Source organism: Carcharodon carcharias, chromosome 10 (assembly GCF_017639515.1).
Source record: "Carcharodon carcharias isolate sCarCar2 chromosome 10, sCarCar2.pri, whole genome shotgun sequence".
Classification (NCBI taxonomy): Eukaryota; Metazoa; Chordata; class Chondrichthyes; order Lamniformes; family Lamnidae; genus Carcharodon; species Carcharodon carcharias.
In genome coordinates, this window is record NC_054476.1 from 112,959,858 (window position 1) to 112,984,602 (window position 24,745).

Below are 24,745 nucleotides of genomic sequence, written 5' to 3' on the forward strand. Positions count from 1 at the left end.
ACCAGCTTCCACACTCAAAGGATCATCCTCCGCCATTTCCGCCAACTCCAGCATGATGCCACCACCAAACACATCTTCCCTTTACCCCCCCCCCAGCGGCATTCCTCAGGGATCATTCCCTCCGGGACACCCTGGTCCAATCCTCCATCACTCCCTACACCTCAACCCCCTCCCCCGGCACCTTCCCATGCAACCGCAAAAGGTGCATCACCTGCCCCTTTACTTCCCTCTCCTCACCGTCCAAGGGCCCAAACACTCCTTTCAAGTGAAGCAGCATTTCACTTGCACTTCCCTCAATTTAGTCTACTGCATTCGCTGCTCCCAATGCGGTTTCCTCTACATCGGAGAAACCAAACACAGACTGGGTGAATGCTTTGCGGAACACCTTCGGTCTGTCCGCAAGCATGACCCAGACCTCCCTGTCGCGTGTCATTTCAACACTCCACCCTGCTCTCACGCCCACATGTCCGTCCTTGGCCTGTTGCATTGTTCCAGTGAAGCTCAACCCAAACATGAAGGAGCAGCACCTCATCTTCCGACTAGGCACTTTACAGTCTTCCGGACTGAATATTGAGTTTGACAATTTTAGATCATGAATTCTCTCCTCCATTCTCACCCCCTTTCTGATCCCCCTTTTTTCCAATAATTTATATAGATTTTTCTTTCCCCACCTATTTCCCTTATTTTTAAATGTATTTCCATCCATTATTTAATCTCTATCTTTTAGCCTATTTCAATCCCTTCCCCCACCCCACCCCCACTAGGGCTATCTGTACCTTGCTCATCTTGCTTTCTATCCTTAATGTCACCTAATTAGCACAGTTCTTAGATAATATCACCGCCATCAACACCTCTTTGTCCTTTTGTCTATGACATCTTTTGGCAATCTCCACCTATCACTGGCGCTCTATCCAGCTCTACTTGTCCTACCCCCTCTTAAACCAGCTTATATTTCACCTCTCTTCTATTTTTCCTTAGCTCTATCGAAGAGTCATACGGACTCAAAATGTTTACTGTGTTCCTCTCCGCAGATACTGTCAGACCTGCTGAATTTTTCCAGGTATTTTTATTTTTGTTTTTGTTTTGGATTTCCAGCATCCACAGTTTTTTACTTTTATCCCTCATGTCTTAACTGGCCTATAATTTCTATGCCTTCCAGACTCACTTGCTCTCTCTTCTAATTTTGGCTGTGCATCTCCCCCTGCTGAACCCCCTCTCAGGATCCCATCCCCCTGCCAAGCTAATTTAAACCCTCCCCAACAGCACCAGCAAACCTCCCACAAGGATGTTGGTCCCATTCCAGTTCAGGTGCAACCCGCCTGCCTTGTACAGGTCCCACTGTCCCGGAAATCTTAAGCCCTCCCTCCTGCATCATATCTCCAGCCATGCATTCATCTGGACTAACCTCTTATTCCTATTCTCACCAGCTCATGGCACCAGAAATAATCCAGAGGTTACTACCTTTGAGGTCCTGTTTTTTAATCTGTTTCGTAGCTCCCTAAATTCTGCTTGCAGGACCTCATCCCTCTTTCTACCTGTCGTTGGTATCAATATGTACCAGGATCTCTGTCTGTTTGCCCTTCCTCTTCAGAATGCCCTGCAGCCAATCAGTGACATCCTTGACCCTGGCACCAGGGAGGCAACATACCATCCTGGAGTCACGTCTATGGCCGCAGAAGCACCTGCCTGTTCCCCTTACTATCAAGTCACCTACCACTACTTTGGCTTGTCCCTACAACCACCACCGCCCCACTTCTCTCTCTCTCTCTCTCCTCTCCCCCCTCTTCCAATTTTTACTTAGTTCTGTTGAAGGGTCATGAGGACTCGAAACGTCAACTTTGTTCTTCTCCGCCGATGCTGCCAGACCTGCTGAGTTTTTCCAGGTATTTCTGTTTTTGTTCACCTACCACTACTGCTCTTCCCCTCTTTTACCTCCCCCACTGTGCAGCTGAGCCACTCAAAGTGCCATGAGCGTGGCTGCACTCCCCAGAGGAACCGTCACCCTCACTGTTTTTCAACACAGAAAAACGGTTCACAAGCGGGATGCACCCTGGGGATTTCCTGACTACCTGTCTGACCCTTTCTTCTGACTGATGGTTGCCCATTCCCTCTCTGTCTGCACTTCCGTAAGCTGTGGGGTGACCATGTCTAAAAAAGTGCTATCCACGAAACTCTCAGCCTCGTAGATGCACCTCAGTGCCTCCAGCTGCTGTTCAAGCTCCGAAACATGGAGCTCAAGTAGCTGCAGCTGGTGGCACTTCCTGCACGTGGCCGGTCAGAGCGCAAGGAGCATCTAGGACATCCCGCATGTTGCAGGCGGTACATAACATGGGACTGAGCTGCCCTGCCATGCCTCTAGTTGAAAAAAAAACCTTTACTTTAAGCTAAATACAGTGAAAAAAGTTAAATTATTTATGCACTTTAAATAAAAACTAGAACCCTTACCTTTCCTTAGCTTAATCTATTTTAAACTGGAGAAAAACTAAAGAAAAAAACTGGAGTAAAACACTTACCCACTACTCACCAATCAGCTCTCACCTTTGTGCTGTCGTCACTTTTTGAAGCTTCCCCACACGCACACTGGTTCTGAACTCTCTGCCGTTCTCTTGCGCTGTCTTGTGATGTCACTCATTATTTTCAACAAGAACTTGACTGCAGGACACACTTCCCAGACTGTTTCACCACGGTGCTGACTGCAGGACGCTCTTCCCAGACTGCCTCACCACAATGCTGACTGCAGACACTCTTCCCAGACTGCTTCACCACGATGCTGACTGCAGGACGCTCTTCCCAGACTGCTTCACCACGATTCTGACTGCAGGATGCTCTTCCCAGACTGCTTCACAGCGATGCTGACTGCAGGACGCTCTTCCCAGACTGTTTCACAGCGATGCTGACTGCAGGACACACTTCCCAGACTGCTTCAGCACAATGCTGACTGCAGCACACACTTCCCAGGCTGCTTCAGCACAATGCTGACTGCAGCACACACTTCCCAGGCTGCTTCAGCACGATGCTGACTACAGCTCACACTTCCCAGGTTGCTTCAGCATGATGCTGACTACAGTTCACACTTCTCCAGCTGCTTCACCGCGATGCTGACAGTAGGACACTCTTGCCAGGCTGCTTCACCACGACGCTGACTGCAAGACACACTTCCCAGACTGCTTCACCGCAATGCTGACTGCAAGACACTCTTCCCAGCATTAAGTAGTCCTAGCAAAACTGAAGTCAGTGGAAATCAGTGAAAAAGTTCCCATTGGTTGGAGTCATACATTGCACAAAGGAAGATGGTTGTGGTTGTTGAAGGTCAACCATCTCAGTCCCATGACATCACTACAGGAGTTCCTCAGGGTACTGCCCAACCATCTTCAGGTGCTTCATCAATGACCTTCCTTCCATCATAAGGTCAGAAGTGGGAATGTTCACTGATGCTTGCACAATTTTCAGTACCCTTCACATCTCCACAGACACTGAAGCAGCCCCTGTCCACATGCAACAATGCAAGGGCAATATCCATGCTTGGGCTGACAAGTGGCAAGTAACATTTGTGCCATACAGGTGCCAGGCAATAACCATCTCCAACAAGAGAGAATCTAACCAATTCCCCTTGAAATTCAATGCCATTAACATTGCTGAATCCCCCACTAACAACATCCTGGGGGTTACCATCGACCAGAAACTGAACTGTACTAGCCATATAAATACTGTGGCTACAAGAGCAAGTCAGAGGCTGGGAACATTGAGGCGTGTAACTCAACCTCCTGACTCCCCAAAGCCTGTCCACCATCTACAAGGCACAAGTCAGGAGTGTGATGAAATACTCTCCACTTGCCTGGATGAGTGCAACTTTAACAACACTGAAAAAGCTCAACATCATCCAGGACAAAGCAAGCTAACCACCGCCTTAAACATTCACACCCGCCTCCACCAGCCAACAGTGGCAGCGTGTACTACATATAAGATGCACTGCAGGATCACACCAAGGCTCTTTAAACAGCACCTTCCAATCCCATGACCTAGAAGAACAAGAGCAGCAGACACATGGGAACACCAGCACCTGCAACTCCCCCTCCAAGCCACTAACCATCCTGATTTGGAAATATATCACCGTTCCTTCACTGTCGCTGGGTCAAAATCCTGGAACTCCCTCCCTAACAGCACTGTTGGTGTATCTACACCACACTGACTGCAGCTGTTCAAGAAGGCAGCTCATCATCACCTTCTCAAGGGCAATTAGAGTTGAGCGATAAATGCTGGCCCAGCCAGTGAAATGCACATCCCATGAATGAATTTTAAAAGCTCCCTGCCAAGTCACACACCACCCGACTTGTAACTATATCGCCACTCCTTCACTATCATTGGGTCAAATTCCTGGAATTCTCTCCCTAATAGTGCTGTGGGATGCAGCAGTTCAAGAAAGGAGCTCACCAGCCCCTTCTCAAAGGTAATTAGGGATGAGCAAATAAACGTGAGCCTCGTCAGCAACGCCCATATCCCACGAACGAAGAAAAATAATATAATCAAACAACATTCCATGTGACTTTTACTGAGTTACTGTCTGATTTGGGTCACTAGTGCAACACCTTGCTTACTTACAGAAACCTGATCAGATTTATTAAAGCATTTCATTATGCGTTCTTAGCAATGCTGATTCAAATTCAAGCTGCATTTGAATAGTGACCATCCAACAGTGAGGGAGCTCCATGTCCAGCCTAATCACCTAGAAGACTGCTGCAAATGAGCAATCTTATCATTAGAGCCCAAATCCATCGATCTCAGCCTTGAATACATTTGATGACTGAGCTTCCACAGCCCTCTGGGGTAGTAAATTCCAAAGATTCGTAACCCCCCGGGTGAAGACATTTCTCATCTCAGGTGTAAATGGCCAGCCCCTTATGCTGAGACTTGCCCCCTAATTTGTGCTCTCCAGCTAGTAAAAACAACCTTTCAGCATCTACTCTGCCTGTCAAGTCCTCACTGTGTGCATTGAAGACTGTGAAATTGAAATATTTGCTGTATGAATTGTTCATTATTTATGCTTCACTGTATAATCTAGATTTCAATTGCTCTCTGCACTGCTGTAACCACAGCGCCATCCTCATTGTCATTCAAATTCAGCTCTTTGCGGTCTCCATAAAAGCTTGTCCTACATTAAGAGATTTGGTGAAAACTGTGAAGTTAACATGAAAATACTTTAATGTTGTATGTGGCTTGTCATATTTGGTCTTCTCTGACACTGTAGCCATAACACTTGAAATCAATAGCCTGCGGAAATGAAAGAGCTAAATAATATTAGAATATAAAAGCTTCATTTTTCTATTTTGCCTCAACTTTATAAAATGTTTTCTTAAGGAAAAATTGCACTACTTTTTCCTGCATTATTCACAATAAGCACAGTGCACTTACATGTTGGGCTCCCCAAAATTAAAATTAATTCTGAAAGATTATTGGGGGATAGGTGGAATGTGGAGTTGAGGCCACAATCAAATCAGCCATGATCTTATTGAATGGTGGAGCAGGGCTGAATGGCCTACTCCTGCTCCTAATTCATATGTTCGTATGTTCACATATCAATTTCAAGAGCAAGTCAAATCTAGTTATAGCTTGCAGAAATAACCAATACACAGGTGACCCCCAGTGGTACCAACTGGAACATCAAGTGCCTATAACAAAAATCTCACCTCTTTATTCACAAGAAACGTACTGCCATATTCAACAATAGCAGTGGCTCTCAACTTTTAAGCAGACATTTCACTGTTTTATATAATTCAAGTCAAAAACAAAGCTATGTAATATATATTTCAGGAAAGTAATATACATATCTAATTTACAGATAGCAATTAGGATTACTACACCATTACTTGTCTCTCAATAACTTGAAGGTTGAATCTCAACTAAACAAACCCCAAAACTTCCAGTTCTAATAAAAACACAGATGGAAGTGACATTGTTGGTGCTTGCTTACCTTGCTGATTCGACAGGTCTGTAATTTTACTTCTGTCTCATTCCATTCATCTTCCAGTTCAAACCAGCCAACAGGATCATCGCCATCCAGATCAACATTCTGGCCACTATGCCTGGTGTAGATGGAGGGAAATAACCATCAGTTATAAAAGTAAATAACATGCCATTCTCTGGACAACAGCAACAGTCTAGATGACAAGGCAAACATTTTCTTACCATAATGCATTTTATTGACATCTTGGTCAAACCTCACCTGAAAACTTGACTTAAAAATAACTGAGTTTCTAGCACACACACCATATCCGTAGCAGCAGTGTGTACCATCTACAAGATGCACTACAGAAACACACCAAGGCTCCTTAGGCAGCACCTTCTAAAACCACGACCACTACCATCTAGAAGGGCAAAGGCAGCAGATACATGGGAACACTGCCACCTGTAAGGTCCCCTCTAAGCCACTAACCATCCTGACTTGGAAATATATCGTTGTTCCTTCATTGTCGCTGGTCAAAATCCTGGAACTCCCTTCCTAACAGCACTGTGGGTGTACCTACGCCACATGGGCTGTAGCAGTTCAAGAAGGCAGCTCACCATCACCTGCTCCAGAGCAATTAGGGATGGGCAATAAATGCTCAGCAATGCCCACATCCCATAAATGAATTTTAAAAATACCCAATTTCTAAATATTATGCTCCCAAGCAGTTTTTTTGGGGGGTGAGTGGGTGGGGGAGGTAATAGGAGGAAAGGGAATTATCATAAACATTCAACAAGTTCTAAACAACCTGGTTGTAAGAAATCATTTTCAACATGACATTGTACTTAGATATAGAAGTTGTTTTCTATATATAAGTTGCTTTAGGCCTTTCTTTAACACTAGACAATAACTCCTGCAAATTGTTTCAATGGAGAGCTCTCCGCTTCTCCCACTTCAGAGAGGGGGACAGCTGCTTTCCACTGTGTCCAGATCAGGAACCGGTTACCTGGGAATCATGGGTATCAACCCATTTATGACACTTCACAACAACTTTAAACAAAGCTTTCCAACAGCTGGATCTATAGAAGTGCACAATACAGAACTAACAACATCACCACTTAATCTATCCCATAATGATCTCTTGCTCCATAATTTATATCTCCATGGATATCAACAGGGCAATTGGACATGTTCTCAGTACCAGTTTTGTAATTGGGTTTTGATACAGGTTGCATGCTTCAAACAAAGTAACCATTGAAAATTAGCTATTTAAAACAACCTGCAATGCATGTATATAGCATCAGTAGTACATTGAACAAGGGAAGAACAACACAGCAGCATTTGTAGCACTGCTTCAGCCAGAGATACTAGACTGACAAATACAGACTCATCTGTACCCAATAAAGCCTTTAAATTGAATAGTTGCTTTACTGTGGCAGCTATGCATATCACATGCATCTGACGTAGCTCATACAACAAGGTCATGATTTCACAGGCGAGGTAGTCGCATAACTTGTACCAGAAAAGTTCACACTGGGACTTTTCCCAGTTTGTCAAATTGAGTAAACAGCCCATGATCTAAATTAGTTAGCACAATTTGACGCTTGTCTCACCTTTCCTTCACAAACTGTCGGAATTCTTGCAGCTTCCATTTATTGTACTTTTCAAACCTCTTGAAATGTTTCTCTGCATCAAAAGTTTCTGAGTCATCATTATATGCAAAAATTAAACCACATTTGGCTCCTTTAGCCCCGTTATGGACCTGAGCAAAGCACAGAAAAGATGACATGAACTAACCAGCCGAATATGCTGCTTCTTGGGCAGCCAGATAATCAGATACCTCTGGCAGCCTCACAAACGTGATTCAGGTATAGTGCCTGCCTTCAACATGGAAAAGGTCCCAAGGGGAGGGGAAAGGACAAAGAGAGCATGGAAAGGGAGGGAGGAGCGAGGAAAGAGGGCAGAATAGAAAGGGAGAGGGCCATGAGAAAATGATAGTGAGCTTGTTTGAAACAGAAGACTGTTAAGAGCCAAGCGAAAGCTCAGTGGACTAAATGGTATAGGAAGGGCTGAAGAAGCTCTGGAAGAATTGAAGATGGCGAAGTTCTTAAATTCAAGACATTGTCTTATCTGGAGAGACTTTGAGTCAGTGAGGAAGTGGAGGGTGGAGGGGTTGATGGGGTGATTGATAAACAAGTGGGGCTTTGAGTAGGTCATGACAGAAGAGAGAGTAGGGCTTTCGAGAAGGGAGTTTATGGAGGGCAAAGACAGTGAGGACAGAAATTATGTCTAAAGGTGATTGAAATGTGGATGTTTCAGTGAAGGCTGGACAGCGCTGGAGGTAGCTGAGCCCGTACCTGTGCCCAGGACAATGCACTTACCTTGATCCTGATCTGAGACACCTGGATGGCTAATTTTGTTCTAGTTGACAGAATGAAGCTGGCTCGTGTATGGCCGGCCTCTGACAGAAAGCCTGCAACAGATCAAGGGAATAATTTACAGCAGTTGATACCAAAGTATACCCCCCAGAGTTAAAAACCCCTCTCCCCCTACCTCCCCAATCACAAAAGCCCAAAAGCACCTTCCCACAGCAAATCATTACTGAAAGATGACACAGATATCTCCCCCACCTAGATGAAATTCCAACACCACTACCTCTTACATAAGCACCACTCCCCAGAGGCAACTGGTGTCTGCTATTTACCCACTATTTCCCACTGCCCTGTAACCCTCGCCTCCTTTGTCTCTTCCTTCTCCCTTCATTGTACCAGCTCCTTATGAAGAATCACATTTATAACATTTACCATCTCCCAGCAGTGATTCATAGAGCACAGCAGTCGGCCCAAATCCCTTTTCTTTTCCTTCTTTGGCATCACATGCCTCCACAGTCAACTGCAGTGGTTTCCCTGCAAAGAGGAAACCAAATTTTTAGCAGGCTCTTTCAAAACGCACAGCCCCAAGATTTAAACGTAAGTTAACTCATTATAAACCTTCACACCTCTGGAGACCATCAGATAACCCATTTATCTGATTGGCAGCTCATCATTCTTCAAAAGACATTCATCCTCCACAGGCTTAGCTCAATAGTTTCTGGGGAAGCTAAATACCAAGCACACACACAAGATAGGCAATGCTGAAAGTGGTCTCCTACTCCCTCACAACACAACATTTTCCTCTCAGCTAACATTGCTAAATGCAGAGTAAACTGTGTTTCTTTCTCCACAGATGCTGTCAGACCTGCTGAGTTTTTCCAGCATTTTCTGTTTTTATTTCAGGTTTCCAGCAATCTGCAGTATTTTGCTTATATCATATTTTGGAATCTTGTGTGTAAAATGATAGTTTTAACCAATGAGTCATCAATTTGGCTGAATTGAAGTTTGATCATTCATTGTGCTGTAATTCTCTAGCATGCTGCCCATAACAAGGGTTCTCTTTTTTCTCTTCAACCTGAGAAATTTCCAAAGAAAATGGATCATACCCACACAAACAGTGGGTTACCCATTATCTAAAATGAAGGGCTGACAGTGTAACCCTGAACTAGTTTACACATACTTTTTTGAGTTCTAGTTTGTGAAGGTAAGTTAATCTTCAGGTGTCAGCCTTAACTTAGTTGGTAGCACCTTCACCTGAAAGAAAGAAGCTTGTGGGTTTAACCCCATTCCAGTAGAAAATCCAGGCTGACTGAAGGAGTGCGGCAAAGTTGAGAGGTATCATCTTTCACACAAGCCATTAAACGGAGGCGGTATTGCTCCTTTTGTTGGACCATGGCACTATTTGAAGGAAAACAGAGGAGTTCTCCTGGTGTCCTGGGCAATATTTATCTCTGAACTAACATCACTAAAAACAACTGATCTGGTTATGCATCTTACTGCTGCTTGTTGTTCACAAATTAGCTGTCATGTTCCTGTATTACAACAACGACTACATTATACTTCATTGGCTGTGAAGCAAATTTGTCACGAGATCATAAAAGGTACGATGTAAATGTAATTCTTCCTTTATGGTGGAGTACTCTACACTAACAAACCATGAATTTGAATATTAAGACAAAAACTGCAAATGTAAAATAAAATCTGAAAATACAGAAAAGACATTGACACGTGCTGATTCACCTGTTATGGCTTTTTAGATGTGTACTTATCCCTCAGGGAATACAGTCTGAAAGGTTTGTACCTTAGATACAACAGCAATATTGCCCAGCAATCGTGTCAGGCGTCCAACTTGGGTACATCATTTATTCGGCCAATAATTAGCTCCATCAAAAGGCTCTGACGTAACTAATCTGTTTTGGATTTACATAGAATTCATTGGCAACAATATCAGTGACGACATTCTTTCAGAGCTAGGTATAGCAATGAGATCTCAATACCAAGGGATGTAGTTGGGTTCCCTGAGCAAATTAGTGCTGACTCTGATGGCTATGAATCCAGGATTTTAAACAAGATATTTCTCTCCAGTCCAACGCCAAAGGCCACTGCCCTTAAGGATGTGCTCACTCCCTACAAAGTAACAGTGCCTATCCTGCAGCAGCTCTGCATTAAGCTAGGCCATTATCAGAGTCGATCTGCTTTATAACGACAATATCATGATACACCTTTCTAACACCAAGATTTGAAACAAATTCAGAACATTCTGGAAAGCTCAGTAGGCCTAACAGCATCTGTGGAGAGAAAGAGTCAGTTCTTTCTCTCCATAGAAAAATTAAGCTTTTATATTCTAATGTTATTTAGCTCTTTCATTTCCGCAGGCTAGTGCTGTGGCTACATCTAGTGTCAGAAGACCAAATATGACAATAGCCACATACAACATTAAAGTATTTTCATGTTAACTTCACTGTTTTCACCAAATCTCTTAATGTAGGACAAGCTTTTATGGAGACCGCAAAGAGCTGAATTTGAATGACAATGAGGATGGCGCTGTGGTTACAGCAGTGCAGAGAGCAATTGAAATCTAGATTATACAGTGAAGCATAAATAATGAACAATTCATACAGCAAATATTTCAATTTCACAGTCTTCAATGCACACATTGAGGACTTGACAGGCAGAGTAGATGCTGAAAGGTTGTTTTTACTAGCTGGAGAGCACAAATTAGGGGGCAAGTCTCAGCATAAGGGGCTGGCCATTTACACCTGAGATAGGAAATGTCTTCACCCGGGGGGTTATGAATCTTTGGAATTTACTACCCCAGAGGGCTGTGGAAGCTCAGTCATCAAATGTATTCAAGACTGAGATCGATGGATTTTTAGAAGATCAGCCAAGATCATACTGAATAGTGGGGCAGGTTCAAAGGTAGCATGTCTACCCCTGCTCCTATTTTTCATGCTATGTCCCACCTTTTTTTGATTTAAACTTCAATGGGGAACATTATCATAAAAAAATTCAATAACCATCCAGCCACATGCTCATGACTCTCAATCCTCTTAAAAGAAAACCTCAAATGGGGGTTACGTATGATATTAACAGGCTTCCGAAAATGTGACAACTTCTCTATAGTGAATGGCCATGGTCACTTTATTTTCTCCACTCATTGATTAAGCAAATGCAGCCACTTTTAGAAATGAAAAAGTCCCTTTTATATTTAAGCACCTTTACAGAGGTTCATTTTTATATAAAAGAATTTGCATTTATATAAGCACCAAAGAAAGAGCAAAATACTGCAGGTGCTGGAAATCTGAAATACAAACAGGAAATGCTGGAAAGACCTGAGTTTTTCCAGCATTTCCTGTTTTTATTGCATTTATATGGTGCACTTTCCAGCCAATGAAGTACTTTTGAAGAGCTGTTGTGACATATTTGATTCCTTCCATGATCCACTGAACTTACTTGAATAGTAACCAGACTGAAACAGGTAGATTTTATGAAGGTGCCATTCCTGTCCCAGTGCACAGATAGTGATATCACAATCTTCTCCAGCAAGGAAGAGAGTCTGATAAATGTACTAGGAAGTGCTTTTCAACTTTTTCCTCCACAGCCCGCCTGCCTCCCAAGCCTCACTCTCCGCCCTCTCCTCATCCTCCTCCCCATCAGACCCCTGCCGCTTGCGCTTCCTCCCCTCACACACCGAGGCTCCCGGGCCACCTGCCAGCCTGCTGCCCAGAGCACCCATTCTCTTTACCACCACCCGCTCCAGCCGCCTACCATCTTGTCAGATAGGGAGCACGGCAGGCAATTTGCACACCGCTTTGTGGTCCCACAAACAGTAATGAGATACATGGTCAGGTAAGCTGTTTTAGTGATATTGGTTGAAGGATAAATGTTGTCCTTGACACCCTAGAAAAGTTAGAGCACAGAAAGAGACCATTCAGCCCATTGTGTCTGGGCCGGCCGAAAAAGAAAAAAAAATTTTAAACTAGCTGCTCATTCTAATCCCACCTTCCAGCACCTGGTCTGTAGCCTTGAAGGTTACAGCACCTTAGGTGCAGAATGGGTTGAGGGTTTCTGCCTCCACCAACAAACTAGGCAGCGAATTCCAAATACCCACCACCCTCTGGGTGAAGAAGTTTTTCCTCATGTCCCCTCTAATCCTTCTACCAATCACCTTAAATCTGTGCCCCTGGTAACTGACTTCTCCGCTAGGTGAAACAGGGCATCCCTGTCTACTCTGCCTAGGCCCCTCATAATCTTGTACATCTCAATCAGGTCACACCTCAGCCACCTCAGTTCCAAGGAAAAGAGCCCCAGCCTATTCAATCTTCCCTCATAGCTCCAATTTTCAAGCCCTGGCTACATTCTTATGAACCCCCACTGCACTCTGTCCAGCATAATTATGTCCTTCCTGTAATGTGGCAACCAGAACTGTACACAAAATTCCAGCTGTGGCTTAACCAGCGTTTTATATTACATAACAAAAACAGAATTACCTGGAAAAACTCAGCAGGTCTGGCAGCATCGGCGGAGAAGAAAAGAGTTGACGTTTCGAGTCCTCATGACCCTTCGACAGAACTTGAGTTCGAGTCCAAGAAAGAGTTGAAATATAAGCTGGTTTAAGGTGTGTGTGTGGGGGGCGGAGAGATAGAGAGACAGAGAGGTGGAGGGGGGGGTGGTGTGGTTGTAGGGACAAACAAGCAGTGATAGAAGCAGATCATCAAAAGATGTCAACGACAATAGTACAATAGAACACATAGGTGTTAAAGTTAAAGTTGGTGATATTATCTAAACGAATGTGCTAATTAAGAATGGATGGTAGGGCACTCAAGGTATAGCTCTAGTGGGGTTTTTTTTTTATAATGGAAATAGGTGGGAAAAGGAAAATCTTTATAATTTATTGGAAAAAAAAAGGAAGGGGGAAACAGAAAGGGGGTGGGGATGGGGGAGGGAGCTCACGACCTAAAGTTGTTGAACTCAATATTCAGTCTGGATGGCTGTAAAGTCCCTAGTCGGAAGATGAGGTGCTGTTCCTCCAGTTTGCGTTGGGCTTCACTGGAACAATGCAGCAAGCCAAGGACAGATATGTGGGCAAGAGAGCAGGGTGGAGTGTTAAAATGGCAAGCGACAGGGAGGTTTGGGTCATTCTTGCGGACAGACCGCAGATGTTCTGCAAAGCGGTCGCCCAGTTTACGTTTGGTCTCTCCAATGTAGAGGAGACCACATTGGGAGCAACGAATGCAGTAGACTAAGTTGGGGGAAATGCAAGTGAAATGCTGCTTCACCTGAAAGGAGTGTTTGGGTCCTTGGATGGTGAGGAGAGAGGAAGTGAAGGGGCAGGTGTTGCATCTTTTGCGTGGGCATGGGGTGGTGCCATAGGAGGGGGTTGAGGAGTAGGGGGTGATGGAGCAGTGGACCAGGGTGTCACGGAGGGAGCGATCCCTACGGAATGCCGATAAGGGGGGTGAAGGGAAGATGTGTTTGGTGGTGGCATCGTGCTGGAGTTGGCGGAAATGGCGGAGGATGATCCTTTGAATGCGGAGGCTGGTGGGGTGATAAGTGAGGACAAGGGGGACCCTATCATGTTTCTGGGAGGGAGGAGAAGGCGTGAGGGCGGATGCGCGGGAGATGGGCCGGACACGGTTGAGGGTCCTGTCAACGACTGTGGGTGGAAAACCTCGGTTAAGGAAGAAGGAGGACATGTCAGAGGAACTGTTTTTCAATGTAGCATCATCGGAACAGATGCGACGGAGGCGAAGGAACTGAGAGAATGGGATGGAGTCCTTACAGGAAGCGGGGTGTGAGGAGCTGTAGTCGAGATAGCTGTGGGAGTCAGTGGGTTTGTAATGGATATTGGTGGACAGTCTATCACCAGAGATTGAGACAGAGAGGTCAAGGAAGGGAAGGGAAGTGTCAGAGATGGACCACGTGAAAATGATGGAGGGGTGGAGATTGGAAGCAAAATTAATAAATTTTTCCAAGTCCCGACGAGAGCATGAAGCGGCACCGAAGTAATCATCGATGTACCGGAGAAAGAGTTGTGGAAGGGGGCCAGAGTAGGACTGCAACAAGGAATGTTCCACATACCCCATAAAGAGACAGGCATAGCTCTCTGCTTTTGTTTTCTATACCTCATCCAATAAAGGAAAGCATTCCATATGCTTTCTTTACCACCTTATCCACCTGTCCTGTTACTTTCAGGGATCTGTGGACATGCATACCATGGTCTCTCACTTCCTCTACCCCCCAATATCCTCCCATTAATTGTGGATTCCCTTGCTTTGTTTGCCCACCCCAAATGCATCACCTCACACTTCTCTGGATTGAATTCTATCTACCACTATTTTGCCCACTCAACCAAACCATTGATATCATTCTGGAGACAACAGCTATCATTTCCACTATCAGCTATGCGGCAATTTTTGTGTCAAATTTCCCAATCACACTTCCCACATTTAAGTCCAAATCATTAAGAAACACAACAAACAGCAAGAGACCCAACACTGAGCCCTGTGAAACCGCTTCCAATTCACAAAAACATCCATCAACCATTACCCTTTGTTTCCTGTCACTGAACCAATTATGAATCCAAATCGTCACATTCCCCAGTATTCCCCAGTCGGCCGCATGGCACCCTGTCAAATAAAATTGTCCTTCAGCACTTCCTAACTATGTTTAAGTTTTCCTTACTGCTAACTACTTTTAGTGACAAATGGCAGGGCGAAGCCCTGATTTTGTCCAAAACTGGCAGGTGAAAACATGAAGTCAATAGAGTGTAAAATCAGCATGCAAAGCAGGTATTTGACCTAAACCTGCTCCATTCTTCCTGGGTACGTCAGGTTGAAATCATGGATGAAGAAAAATATACCCAAGGTCTATAAAACTGACATATTCATCATGGGTCCTTAATAATGTAGATTTCTATTCTGGAGAGAACTCCCCAGCTATTCTGCAAATGCTGCATTGGATCTTTTTCTTAGAGGGGGCTTTGGGTTAACATCTGGCCCATAAGGTAACACTACCAACAGTGCAGCGTACCCTCAGTACAGCACAGAAATCTCAGCCTATATCTTGTGCTTAAGTCTCTGGGGTGGCACTCAAACATTCTGACTCAGAAGGTAGTTAGTGCTACTGCTGAGCCATGGCTGGCACCTAAGAAAGGAGGACCTTCGCCAATTCAATGTTTACTACAGTGAAAGCACACTGTTAGCTATTCTGACAGCTACTGAAGATTATATTTCCAAATGCATAGAAGAAAACACACATTGTAGCAAACTATATGAAGAATAATAAATGAATGATAATGAGATAGAAATGGCAGTTCAGTAGGCCAGGATCAATCCATGAACACATTGAAAGAGCCTCCCCATATGTTTTCTGAGCATAAATAATATTTTATTGAATAAAAATGCACAGTAAGTGGAAAACATGTATTTTCTTTTTGTGTGATGTCCCTTCACGATCAAAGCAGACTGGGGAATATTCCAAAAGAGGATTAATTGGTTTCCTGATTGTGACATTATTAGGTTTCAAGAAATGTTCATGTGACCTGGGGTTGCCATGTAGATAAACAGCTAAGAAGCAATGGGTAAATGCAAAGCTAATTACAGTGGGGTTGAATCAGCCAGCAATTTCTGTTTGGCAGTTCAGAACACGCAGAATTTGTGTAGACGGGAAACAAGCAAGGTTCTCTCCAAATGGAGCAGTTTTCTGTTTGGCAGTTTTAGAACAGATTCTGGTGTTGAAGTAGTGCACTAAGAATAGAGCAGAGGCTGTGTCACTGTCTGTTATACAGTTGGAAAGGACAAAATATTTTCAAGCAGTTCGACTGACTGGCACCCCATCCACCACCTCCAACATCCACTCCATCCATCACCTGGCAACTGTGGCAACACAGCGTGCCAACTATTGATGCACTGCAGCAACTCACCAAGCCTCCTTCGACAGCACCTTTCAAACCTGTGACCCCTACTACTGAGAAGAACAAGGGCAGTAGATGCATGGGAGCACCACCACCTTCAAGTTCCCCTCCAAGTCACATACTGTCCTGACTTGAAACTATATTGTTGTTCCTACACTGTCCCTAGGTCAAAATCCTGGAACACCCTCCTAAACTGCATTGTGAGTGTACCTACAACACATGGACTACAGTGGTTCCAGAAGTGGCTCACCACCACCTTCTCAAGGGCAATTAGGGATTGGCAATAAAAATGCTGGCCCAGCCAGCAACGCCCACATCCCAAGTAAGAATAAAATAAACCCTGAAAACAAGAGGAGCGAGAGATTCTAGATGGGACAATACCGATTGCTGCTGTTTCTGTGTTGCCAGAATCCACTGAATTGTTTAAAGGGAATGGGAAAGGGAGTCTCTAGGTATTCTGTGGCATCAGTACAGTCATGGCCCCAGGGCAAGAGGGTTCATATACACGTGCCTTGTCAGCGCTAACCATGTCTGGAGACGCCAGATGGAAAACAGCCAAGGCCGAAGCAATAGGATGGGAAGTGAGAGTTCCTGCAAAACAAAAGGCCCAGTTGAAAAGACTGAGAGATTGCCCATGGTGCCAAATGCATGCTGGAAATAATGCAAAAGTGCTTGTAACTACACGACACGTATCTTTGTTGTATCAACTAATCAAAACAAACTTTACCTTTTTAATTAAAATATCCATTGCCTGTTAATTAATGTTTGAATAATGTTGATTTTAGTTGTTTCGGTCCTGGGGATTCCTTTCTCTTCAAAGCTATCTGTCTCTATGGGGATCATAACAGTAAGACTTACCATATTTCTGAAGCTGGTTTAGTCGTACAGATGCCATAGCAGTGAGGAGTGGAGATGCTTCGTACTGTGTGTCTAAGTGATCACTGATGGTCAAAAGCGATCTCATCACTTTGGCTATGCTTCCTCTGGCCAAAGCAAATGCCAGAAGAGTCAACTCTGCTTCAGGACTAGCACAGCAACTGAAACGGCAAAGGTATACTTTTCAGCAATATTCTAAAATAATATGGCAGGGTTGAGGGAGGCTGGGGAATGGCTTCAGACAGCTTCTTATACAGGGCAGTCATGAAATACAACCCTCCAACTTGCTCAATGGAACCAATTATTTCTACAATGTTAAAAAATACAATATTCTGAATCATCACATTTGTCAAATTTCATACTTTTGTACGCACTCTCAACAAATTATGCGACATAACTGAACAAAATCCAGGTGTGCTAGTGATAGACAGGTATTCTTCTAAAACAAATAAGAGAATCATCTAAAAGGGGTCTAATTTATCTAATATGAGAGCCGTAACTTCCCTTTGAAGTGACTTAGCAAGCCACCCAGCTGTATTCAACTATTCAATCACTATTCAAATGACTGAAGAGTGCATTAAATGCAGCCCCTGCTAATGTTGACCATATCCAGAGAATGAATAATTTAAAAAATAAACACAGCTCATAAAATATGCATCTTTGACAGGTTCTGAATAATACATGAACTAAAGCGAAAGTCAAACTGCTATATGGGGTGGCTAGGTTGTCATGTAGTGCTAACTTAAATGTACAATTGGAACGCTCCAAATAAATATGTTATTCTGAAATCAAAGTTTAACATCCATCTCCAGCTCAAAAAATATTAAATCAATTTCATTTTTCTTCACCAGATTTTGTCAAATGAGTGAAAAGAGGAAACCACTTATTTTGAAATGGTCGAGCTCATCATTACTTCTTTGAAACAACACTCAGCTACACATTCCTATTAAACTGGTTTTTGAATGTGTCAGGATATCTTGTTTTTTGGGTGTGAGCCCAATAGTAAAACATAGATAAGGGGGGAAAATACTGGAAATACAGAACAACATGTGCGGCAAGAGAAACAAAGTTAACGTTCCAGGTCAATGGCTGTGCGTCAGAAGCAGAAAAAAATTAAAGATGTGCCGGTTTTAAAAAAGCAATGAGGCAGGGAACAGAGGAGGGGAGGAAAGGACTTAAGGGAAAGCCTGAGATAAGATGGAAGGCAGCGGAGATTAAATAACAAATAGGATGATAGTGCAAGGCACAAGATGATGGTAATGGGGCAAGTAAAGGAACAAAACATGCATCTAGAAATGGTATAAAATAGCAACGGCAGAATCTTCAACAAGAGAATTGCTGCCTGAAGAACATAACATAAGAAAGTGGAAGAGTAGGCAATTCAACTCCTTGAACCTGCCCCGCCATTCATTACGATTATGGCTGATCTCATTTCGGCCTCAACTCCAATTTTCCGCCCTCTCCCCATAACCTTTCAACCCCGTTACTAATTTAAAATCTGTCTATCTCCTTAAATTTATTCAGCGTCCTGGCATTTACTGCATGCTGAGGTAGTGAATTCCACAGATTCATGACCCTTTGAGAAAAGTAATTCCTCCTCATCTCTGATTTAAATCTACCATCCCTTAGCCTAAAACTATGGCCTCTCTAATATAAAAACAAAAAACTGCGGATGCTGGAAATCCAAAGCAAAAACAGAATTACATGGAAAAAGTCAGGTCTGGCAGCATCGGCAGAAAAGAGGTTACGTTTCAAGTCCTCATGACCCTTCAACAGAACTGAGTGAATATTAGGAGGGGGTGAAATATAAGCTGGTTTAAGGTGGGGGGGGGGAGAGAGAAGTGGAGGGGGGGTGTGGTTGTAGGGACAAGCAAGCAGTGATAGGAGCAGATAATCAAAAGATGTCACAGACAAAAGAACAAAAGAACACAGAGGTGTTGAAGTTGGTGATACTTATCTACTTTGTCTATCTCCTTTAGCATCTTATATACCTCAATTAGATCTCCTCTCATCCTTCTAAACTCTAGTGAGTATAGGCCTAACCTGCTCAATCTTTCCTCATAAGACAAGCCCCGCATCTGTGGAATCAATCTAGTGAGCCTCCTCTGAACCACCTCCAATGCAACTACACCCTTCCTCAAGTAAGGGGACCAAAACTGTGCACAGTACTCCAGGTATGGTCTCACCAATGCCTTGTACAGTTGCAACAACACTTGCCTATTTTTATACTCTATTCCTTTAGCAATAAATGCCAAAATTCAATTTGCCTTCCTTATTACCTGCTGTACCTGTGTACTAGCTTTCAGCGATTCATGCACAAGGACACCCAGATCCCTCTGAACTGAAGCATTCTGAAGTTTCTCTCCATTTAAATAATAAGTCGCCTTTTTATTCTTCCGACCAAAATTGATAACCTTACACTTATCCATTAAACTCCATCGACCAAATTTTGGCCCATTCACCTAACCTGTCCATATCCATTTGTAAAAATTTATTTCTTCCTTGCAACTTACTTAAAATGAGAGCAGTGGTTATGATCTGAAATGTTGAACTCAATGTTGAGTCCTAAAGTGACAATGTTAGAAATGCAGGTCCCTTTAAAAATAAACCAGGATGAGCTTCAGGGAATTGAGGGCAGGTGTAACCTGTACTTAAGGACTGGGTTTTTCCCTAGTAGAGGGGGGTTTTGCTTCTGGACAGGGAAAGGACCCAGAAGGCAAGAGTGGAAACTGGTATTTGTACTGAACTATAGTTTAACAATAAAACAGTCATGATTCTCAGAATGTCTTCTGCTGCCTGATTCAGTAAATGGATATCCATCTATTAGACAGGAAGATCAGCCCCATGATTGGGGGGAGAGGTTGAAGGGCAATCAGTCCCAAGATTGGAAGCAAATGGGAGCAGTGGTTACATTCTGAAACTGTTGAACTCAATGTTGAGTCCCAAAGGCTGCAAGTGCCTAATCAAAAGATGAGGTGTTATTCCTCAAGCTTCCACTGAATTTCATTAGAAGAGTGTAGGAGGCTGAGTCAGATTGGGAGTGGGATGGATAATTAAAATGACAGGAGGCTGGAAACTCAGGGTCACACTTGCAGACTGAACAGAGGTCTTCTGCAAAGGGAGTACCCAATTTGTGTTTGATCTCCCCAGTGTAGAAGAGACCACGTTGAGAGTAGCAAATACTAAATACTAAATTGCAAGGGGTACAAGTAAATCACTGTTTTGCCTGAAAGGGGGTGCATTTCCAGTGCTTGCAAGGAAGCTGCCATGGGACAGGAAGGGGTTGTTGAGGGTAGAGAGATTGGAAATCCATACAGAAAAGGAGATGGCTAGGAACAGGAAACTACAAATGTTAAAATACAGAGCGAGTCAGGAGGATCACCTCACATCCAATCGCTTCAGATCTCCAAAGAGCCTGAGAGCCCTCCGCCACTACTCTGAAGCTGCCACTGCCCAAACACCACACTCCCAGTCTGTCTCAGCTTGTTCTCAACTTCAACTTTTCTTTTGACTTCACTCACTTCCTCCAAGTATAAGACATTTCTATAGGAACCTGTAGGGTTCTTAGCATATTTTCTTTGGATATGTGGAACATTCTTTCTTCCAGTCCTATTCAGATCTCCACCCTCACCTCTTTTTTGGGACACTGTTGATGGTATCAGTATTATTTCCTACTCTTTTCACGAGCTGGAAGCTTTCATCAACTTATTTCCAACTTCCACCTTTCTGGCACCTTCAAATAGTTTATCTCCAACTCTGCCCTTCCTCAATTCTCTACCTCCATTTCTGGGGACGGGCTGTCAAATAAAATTCATTATAAGCCCACTTACTCCCACCTTGACTACACTTGTTCCCTTATTCCATCACACCTGTTTTGACAATGCTAACCTTCCATGCTCGTGCTTCCTTTTTCCTTAACCAAGGATCTCCCTGCACCATGATGGACAGGGCCCTTGACTGTGCCCATCCCTTTTCTCTTACTTCTCTTCTCTCCCTTACTCTCCCTCCCAGAACCATGATAGGGTTTTCCTTGTCCTCTCCCGCCAACTTTCACATTCAATGGATCATTATTCACCATTTCCACCACCTCTAGCATGATTCCACAGCCAAACCAACCTCCCCCTCCTCCTCAGCATTTCAAAAGGACCATTTCCCCCTGCGACACCCAGGTTATTCTGCTCCCCAATATCCACCCCCTTTTCCGACTTACTGTGCAAGCACCGGAAATGTAACACCAGTCCTTTTACCAATGCCCTTCCCACCCGGGCCACAAGCACTCCTTCCAGGTGAAACAATAATTTATTTGTACCTCTTTCAACTCAACAAGCTGTTCACTGGGGAGACCAAACACAAATAAGACCATCACTTTACGGAACATCTGTTTAATCCACATTCGTGCCCCTGAGCTTCCATTTACTGTTATTTAATTCTCCATCCTCCAAACCACTCTGATCTTTCTGTCCTTGGTCTCCTACATTGTTCTAACAAGGCTCAATGGAAGATCAAAGAGCAGTATCTCATCTTTCGATAAGGCACTTTATAGCTTTCCAGACTCAACACAGAGCTCAATAGTTTCAGCTCAGAACCATGGTTCCCATTTTGCGGAATGGCAGCTGTTAGTAATAATGCTACTGTTTCCATTTATGCCTCCTCTGGTCCTTTGTTTGTTTCTTTACTTGTCCTTCTACCATCTCCGCTCCCCTCCCCGGCTCTCTTGCTCACCGCTCCCCTGGCCAACTCTTGTGCTCGCAGCTCCTATCGCTTACTTACCCCCCTTGCCACCCCTCTCCCAAGCAAGGGTTTTTGAGATGGGATCGGCGAGTGCGAGAGTCGGGAGCCCGGGGAGCGGCGAGAGCGGCGGGGCGCAGGGAACGGCGGGGCGCAGGGAGCGGCGGGGCGCAGGGAGCGGCAGGCGGCAAATGGGAGAGTGCCTTGGGGAGCAGGAGAGGCTGCTCCAAAATGGCACTGATTACGTCACACATGCTACGTCAACCCTGATGTGAAACTACATTGAATGACTTCAACCCCTCGAATATATTACTTGCGTATAAATTAATCCCCTATCTTTTGCCTAAAAGTTTGATCTCAAAAACTCGACTTTTACACAAGTATACAAGGTTTTTGACAGAAATAGACTTCTTCCAGCAGTAAGTTTTTGAATAGCAATCCAGAACCTGGTCAATTTTCCTTCTCTGATTCAGGGACAGAGGTACATTTTTGTACCCACCCTGACCAGAAACTAACAGACCAGGAACTGAACACCAGGCTTATGAACTCAGCAACACATTGCTGAGGGTTTTTAACTGCAAACATCATTCAGCTGTCATAAGGTCTCTGCATAAATCTTCTATGGTGTGTCCACTGAAGGCTATTTAAAAAAAACAGACAAATACTAAAACCACGAGAGAGAGAGAGAGAGAGAGAGAGAGTGTGTGTGTTGTGGCAGATTTAGGATGAAATTGCTGCATTTGCTACAATGAAGGTCACAAAAAGAGTCTTGTTGGGGCTAATTGCTAAGATATAAGCATTAATAATCAAATATACACACAACCCGCATCTTTATAGCACCTTTAAGAAAATAAAACAGCCCAAGATGCATCACTCAAGCATTTATCAAAGAGGTTTAGGGAGGGAATTTTAAAGTTCAAGGCATGGCTGCTGTTGATGGGGCAAAGGGAATCAGAATGAACAAGAGATCAGAATTGGAGGAATGCATAAGAGTTGCAGAGTTGGAGGAAGTTTACAAAACTGATGGGAGTCATTAGCACTGCCCTCAAAGTCTAAACATCATTTCACATTTGGACAGCAAGTCCTCGACTATCCAAACACAAAATTTACCCTGCAATCCGGATGAGGAAATTGTCCACTTTCTCTAGAACATTAGAAGACATGAAGCTGGGCAGCTGTGTGGATCCTGCGGTGAGGGACAGGGGTGGCATATGCTGCAGTGCTTTTCTGAAAAAAAAGAGCAAGTAACTATTCTGAAATCAGTATTATTAGTGCCAATTGACAGTTGAGTAAAAAAAAAAATAAATTACAATATATCAATATATATCGTGTGAGATTGAGAGTCTCCAGCCCTGGCTCAATTGGAAATATTTTGAATGTAGGAATTAGAACTACTTACTGCGTAATTCGTAGGACATTTTGTGCCAGTTCGGGGTTTGTTTCTATGGAAGCAGTCACCAATGTTGTTAGTAAGGTCAAGTACCAAATTGCAGAAGCATCAGATACTGACACTCCAGGTTTCTTCACAACCTGGTATCCCATAGTCTTAAGTCCATGAATCCTCGTGTCGCAGCCATCACCATGGCACCGTTTAATATTTATCTGTACAACTTATTAGAAAAAGATCAAAAATTACTCTACTGTCTCCTTTACCCTCTTGCACCTTCTTTGCACAACCAAGTTAACTTTTTTTTTTACCTAACTTGTTCTTAATCATGAAAATGCATAGGTGAATGAAGAAATCTTAATAACTTTGTACATTAAAATAGTTTTCATTCTGATTATGCAATTACTTATAATGATCAGGATTCTGGAGAGACACTAATGGCGATGACTTCAGGTCATCTGTCATGCACATGAACATTGTGAACTTTTGGCATGATCATGTTTTGCCAAACATTTAGGAATAATAAATGCGAGTATACAATCTGGAATGTGTATGATCTCTAGAGCTCAGTCACCCACCATATTCATGTCCATGATTTCCTCCCTATCGCATTATGTATAATCAGATACAACACCCACTACTTTCACCATGGTTAATCTCTACTCAAGCATAAATTTTCTAGTGCTTAAAATGAATGGACAGAAACTCATAGGCTGGAGGAGTATTTCCTAATGTGTGCTCCTAGAGGTGTGCAATTTCCTGAGGTGTGCAATTTCCTGAGGTGTGCAATTTCCTGAGGTGTGCAATTTCCTGAGGTGTGTCCCTGGCTTATGGAAGTGGAACATGTCTCCTTTAGTGCATTAAGTTTGCTGACTGATACGCCAAGAAAGGGGTAAATCATACTGCCTCGAAGTATACTAATGCAACACTGCTCTTTACGTTGTAATGTTAGCCTTTTGCTATCTGATTCTTAAATTGTAACATCTTAAACCACATATAAAGTATATAGCAATTCTATGGTTTTAACCACCAGTTTAATGAGAAAAGTTAATAAGTAATGGGTGCGAAAGGGTTATTAACTTCAGCAGCAGACACAGAACAGGTAGAAAAGCTATTTCTTTTCATTCATTAAAAGGGAGGCCTTGAAGTGTTGCATAAAGTGAGCATCTGTCTGTGTCCTGGAAGGTTAGGGAATGGGATGGGATTCTTGCAGTCAAGGAAAGGCAGTCAGAAACAGAGATGGTTACAGCTTCAAGGAGAGTATATAATTAAATAAGTGCTGAATGACACATGATCAAAGCTCTAACTTAGGAAACATGCAAATTGTCACGAAGGGGTGAAAAAAGGTATAGAAAGTATATACTTAAGAATTCGACTAAGGTCTAATCAACTTGCGTAGAGAGCTCAGAATTGTAACACGTTTGAATTCTCATGACAAAAGTATTGCTCTTTGCTAAATAAGTCATGTGACACTAAAATAACAGGTGACACTTAATACTGCGATCCATATTGGCTTGGAAAGAAAA

The 24,745-nt window shown here is 43.4% G+C and overlaps 1 protein-coding gene across 3 annotated transcripts in view; it reads right to left on the reverse strand.

The window, feature by feature from the left end:
• Positions 1-24,745, reverse strand: part of zzef1 (zinc finger, ZZ-type with EF hand domain 1) — a 285,136-nt gene that overhangs the window by 213,580 nt on the left and 46,811 nt on the right. For all 3 annotated transcript variants that reach the window (XM_041196874.1, XM_041196875.1, XM_041196876.1), the window contains exons 6-12: positions 23,232-23,442; positions 22,943-23,059; positions 17,087-17,265; positions 8,746-8,847; positions 8,323-8,414; positions 7,555-7,703; positions 5,969-6,080 (exon numbers count right to left, since the gene is read on the reverse strand). In XM_041196874.1, the coding sequence (XP_041052808.1) occupies positions 5,969-6,080; positions 7,555-7,703; positions 8,323-8,414; positions 8,746-8,847; positions 17,087-17,265; positions 22,943-23,059; positions 23,232-23,442 (962 nt within the window). The remainder of the gene's footprint in view (positions 1-5,968; positions 6,081-7,554; positions 7,704-8,322; positions 8,415-8,745; positions 8,848-17,086; positions 17,266-22,942; positions 23,060-23,231; positions 23,443-24,745) is intronic.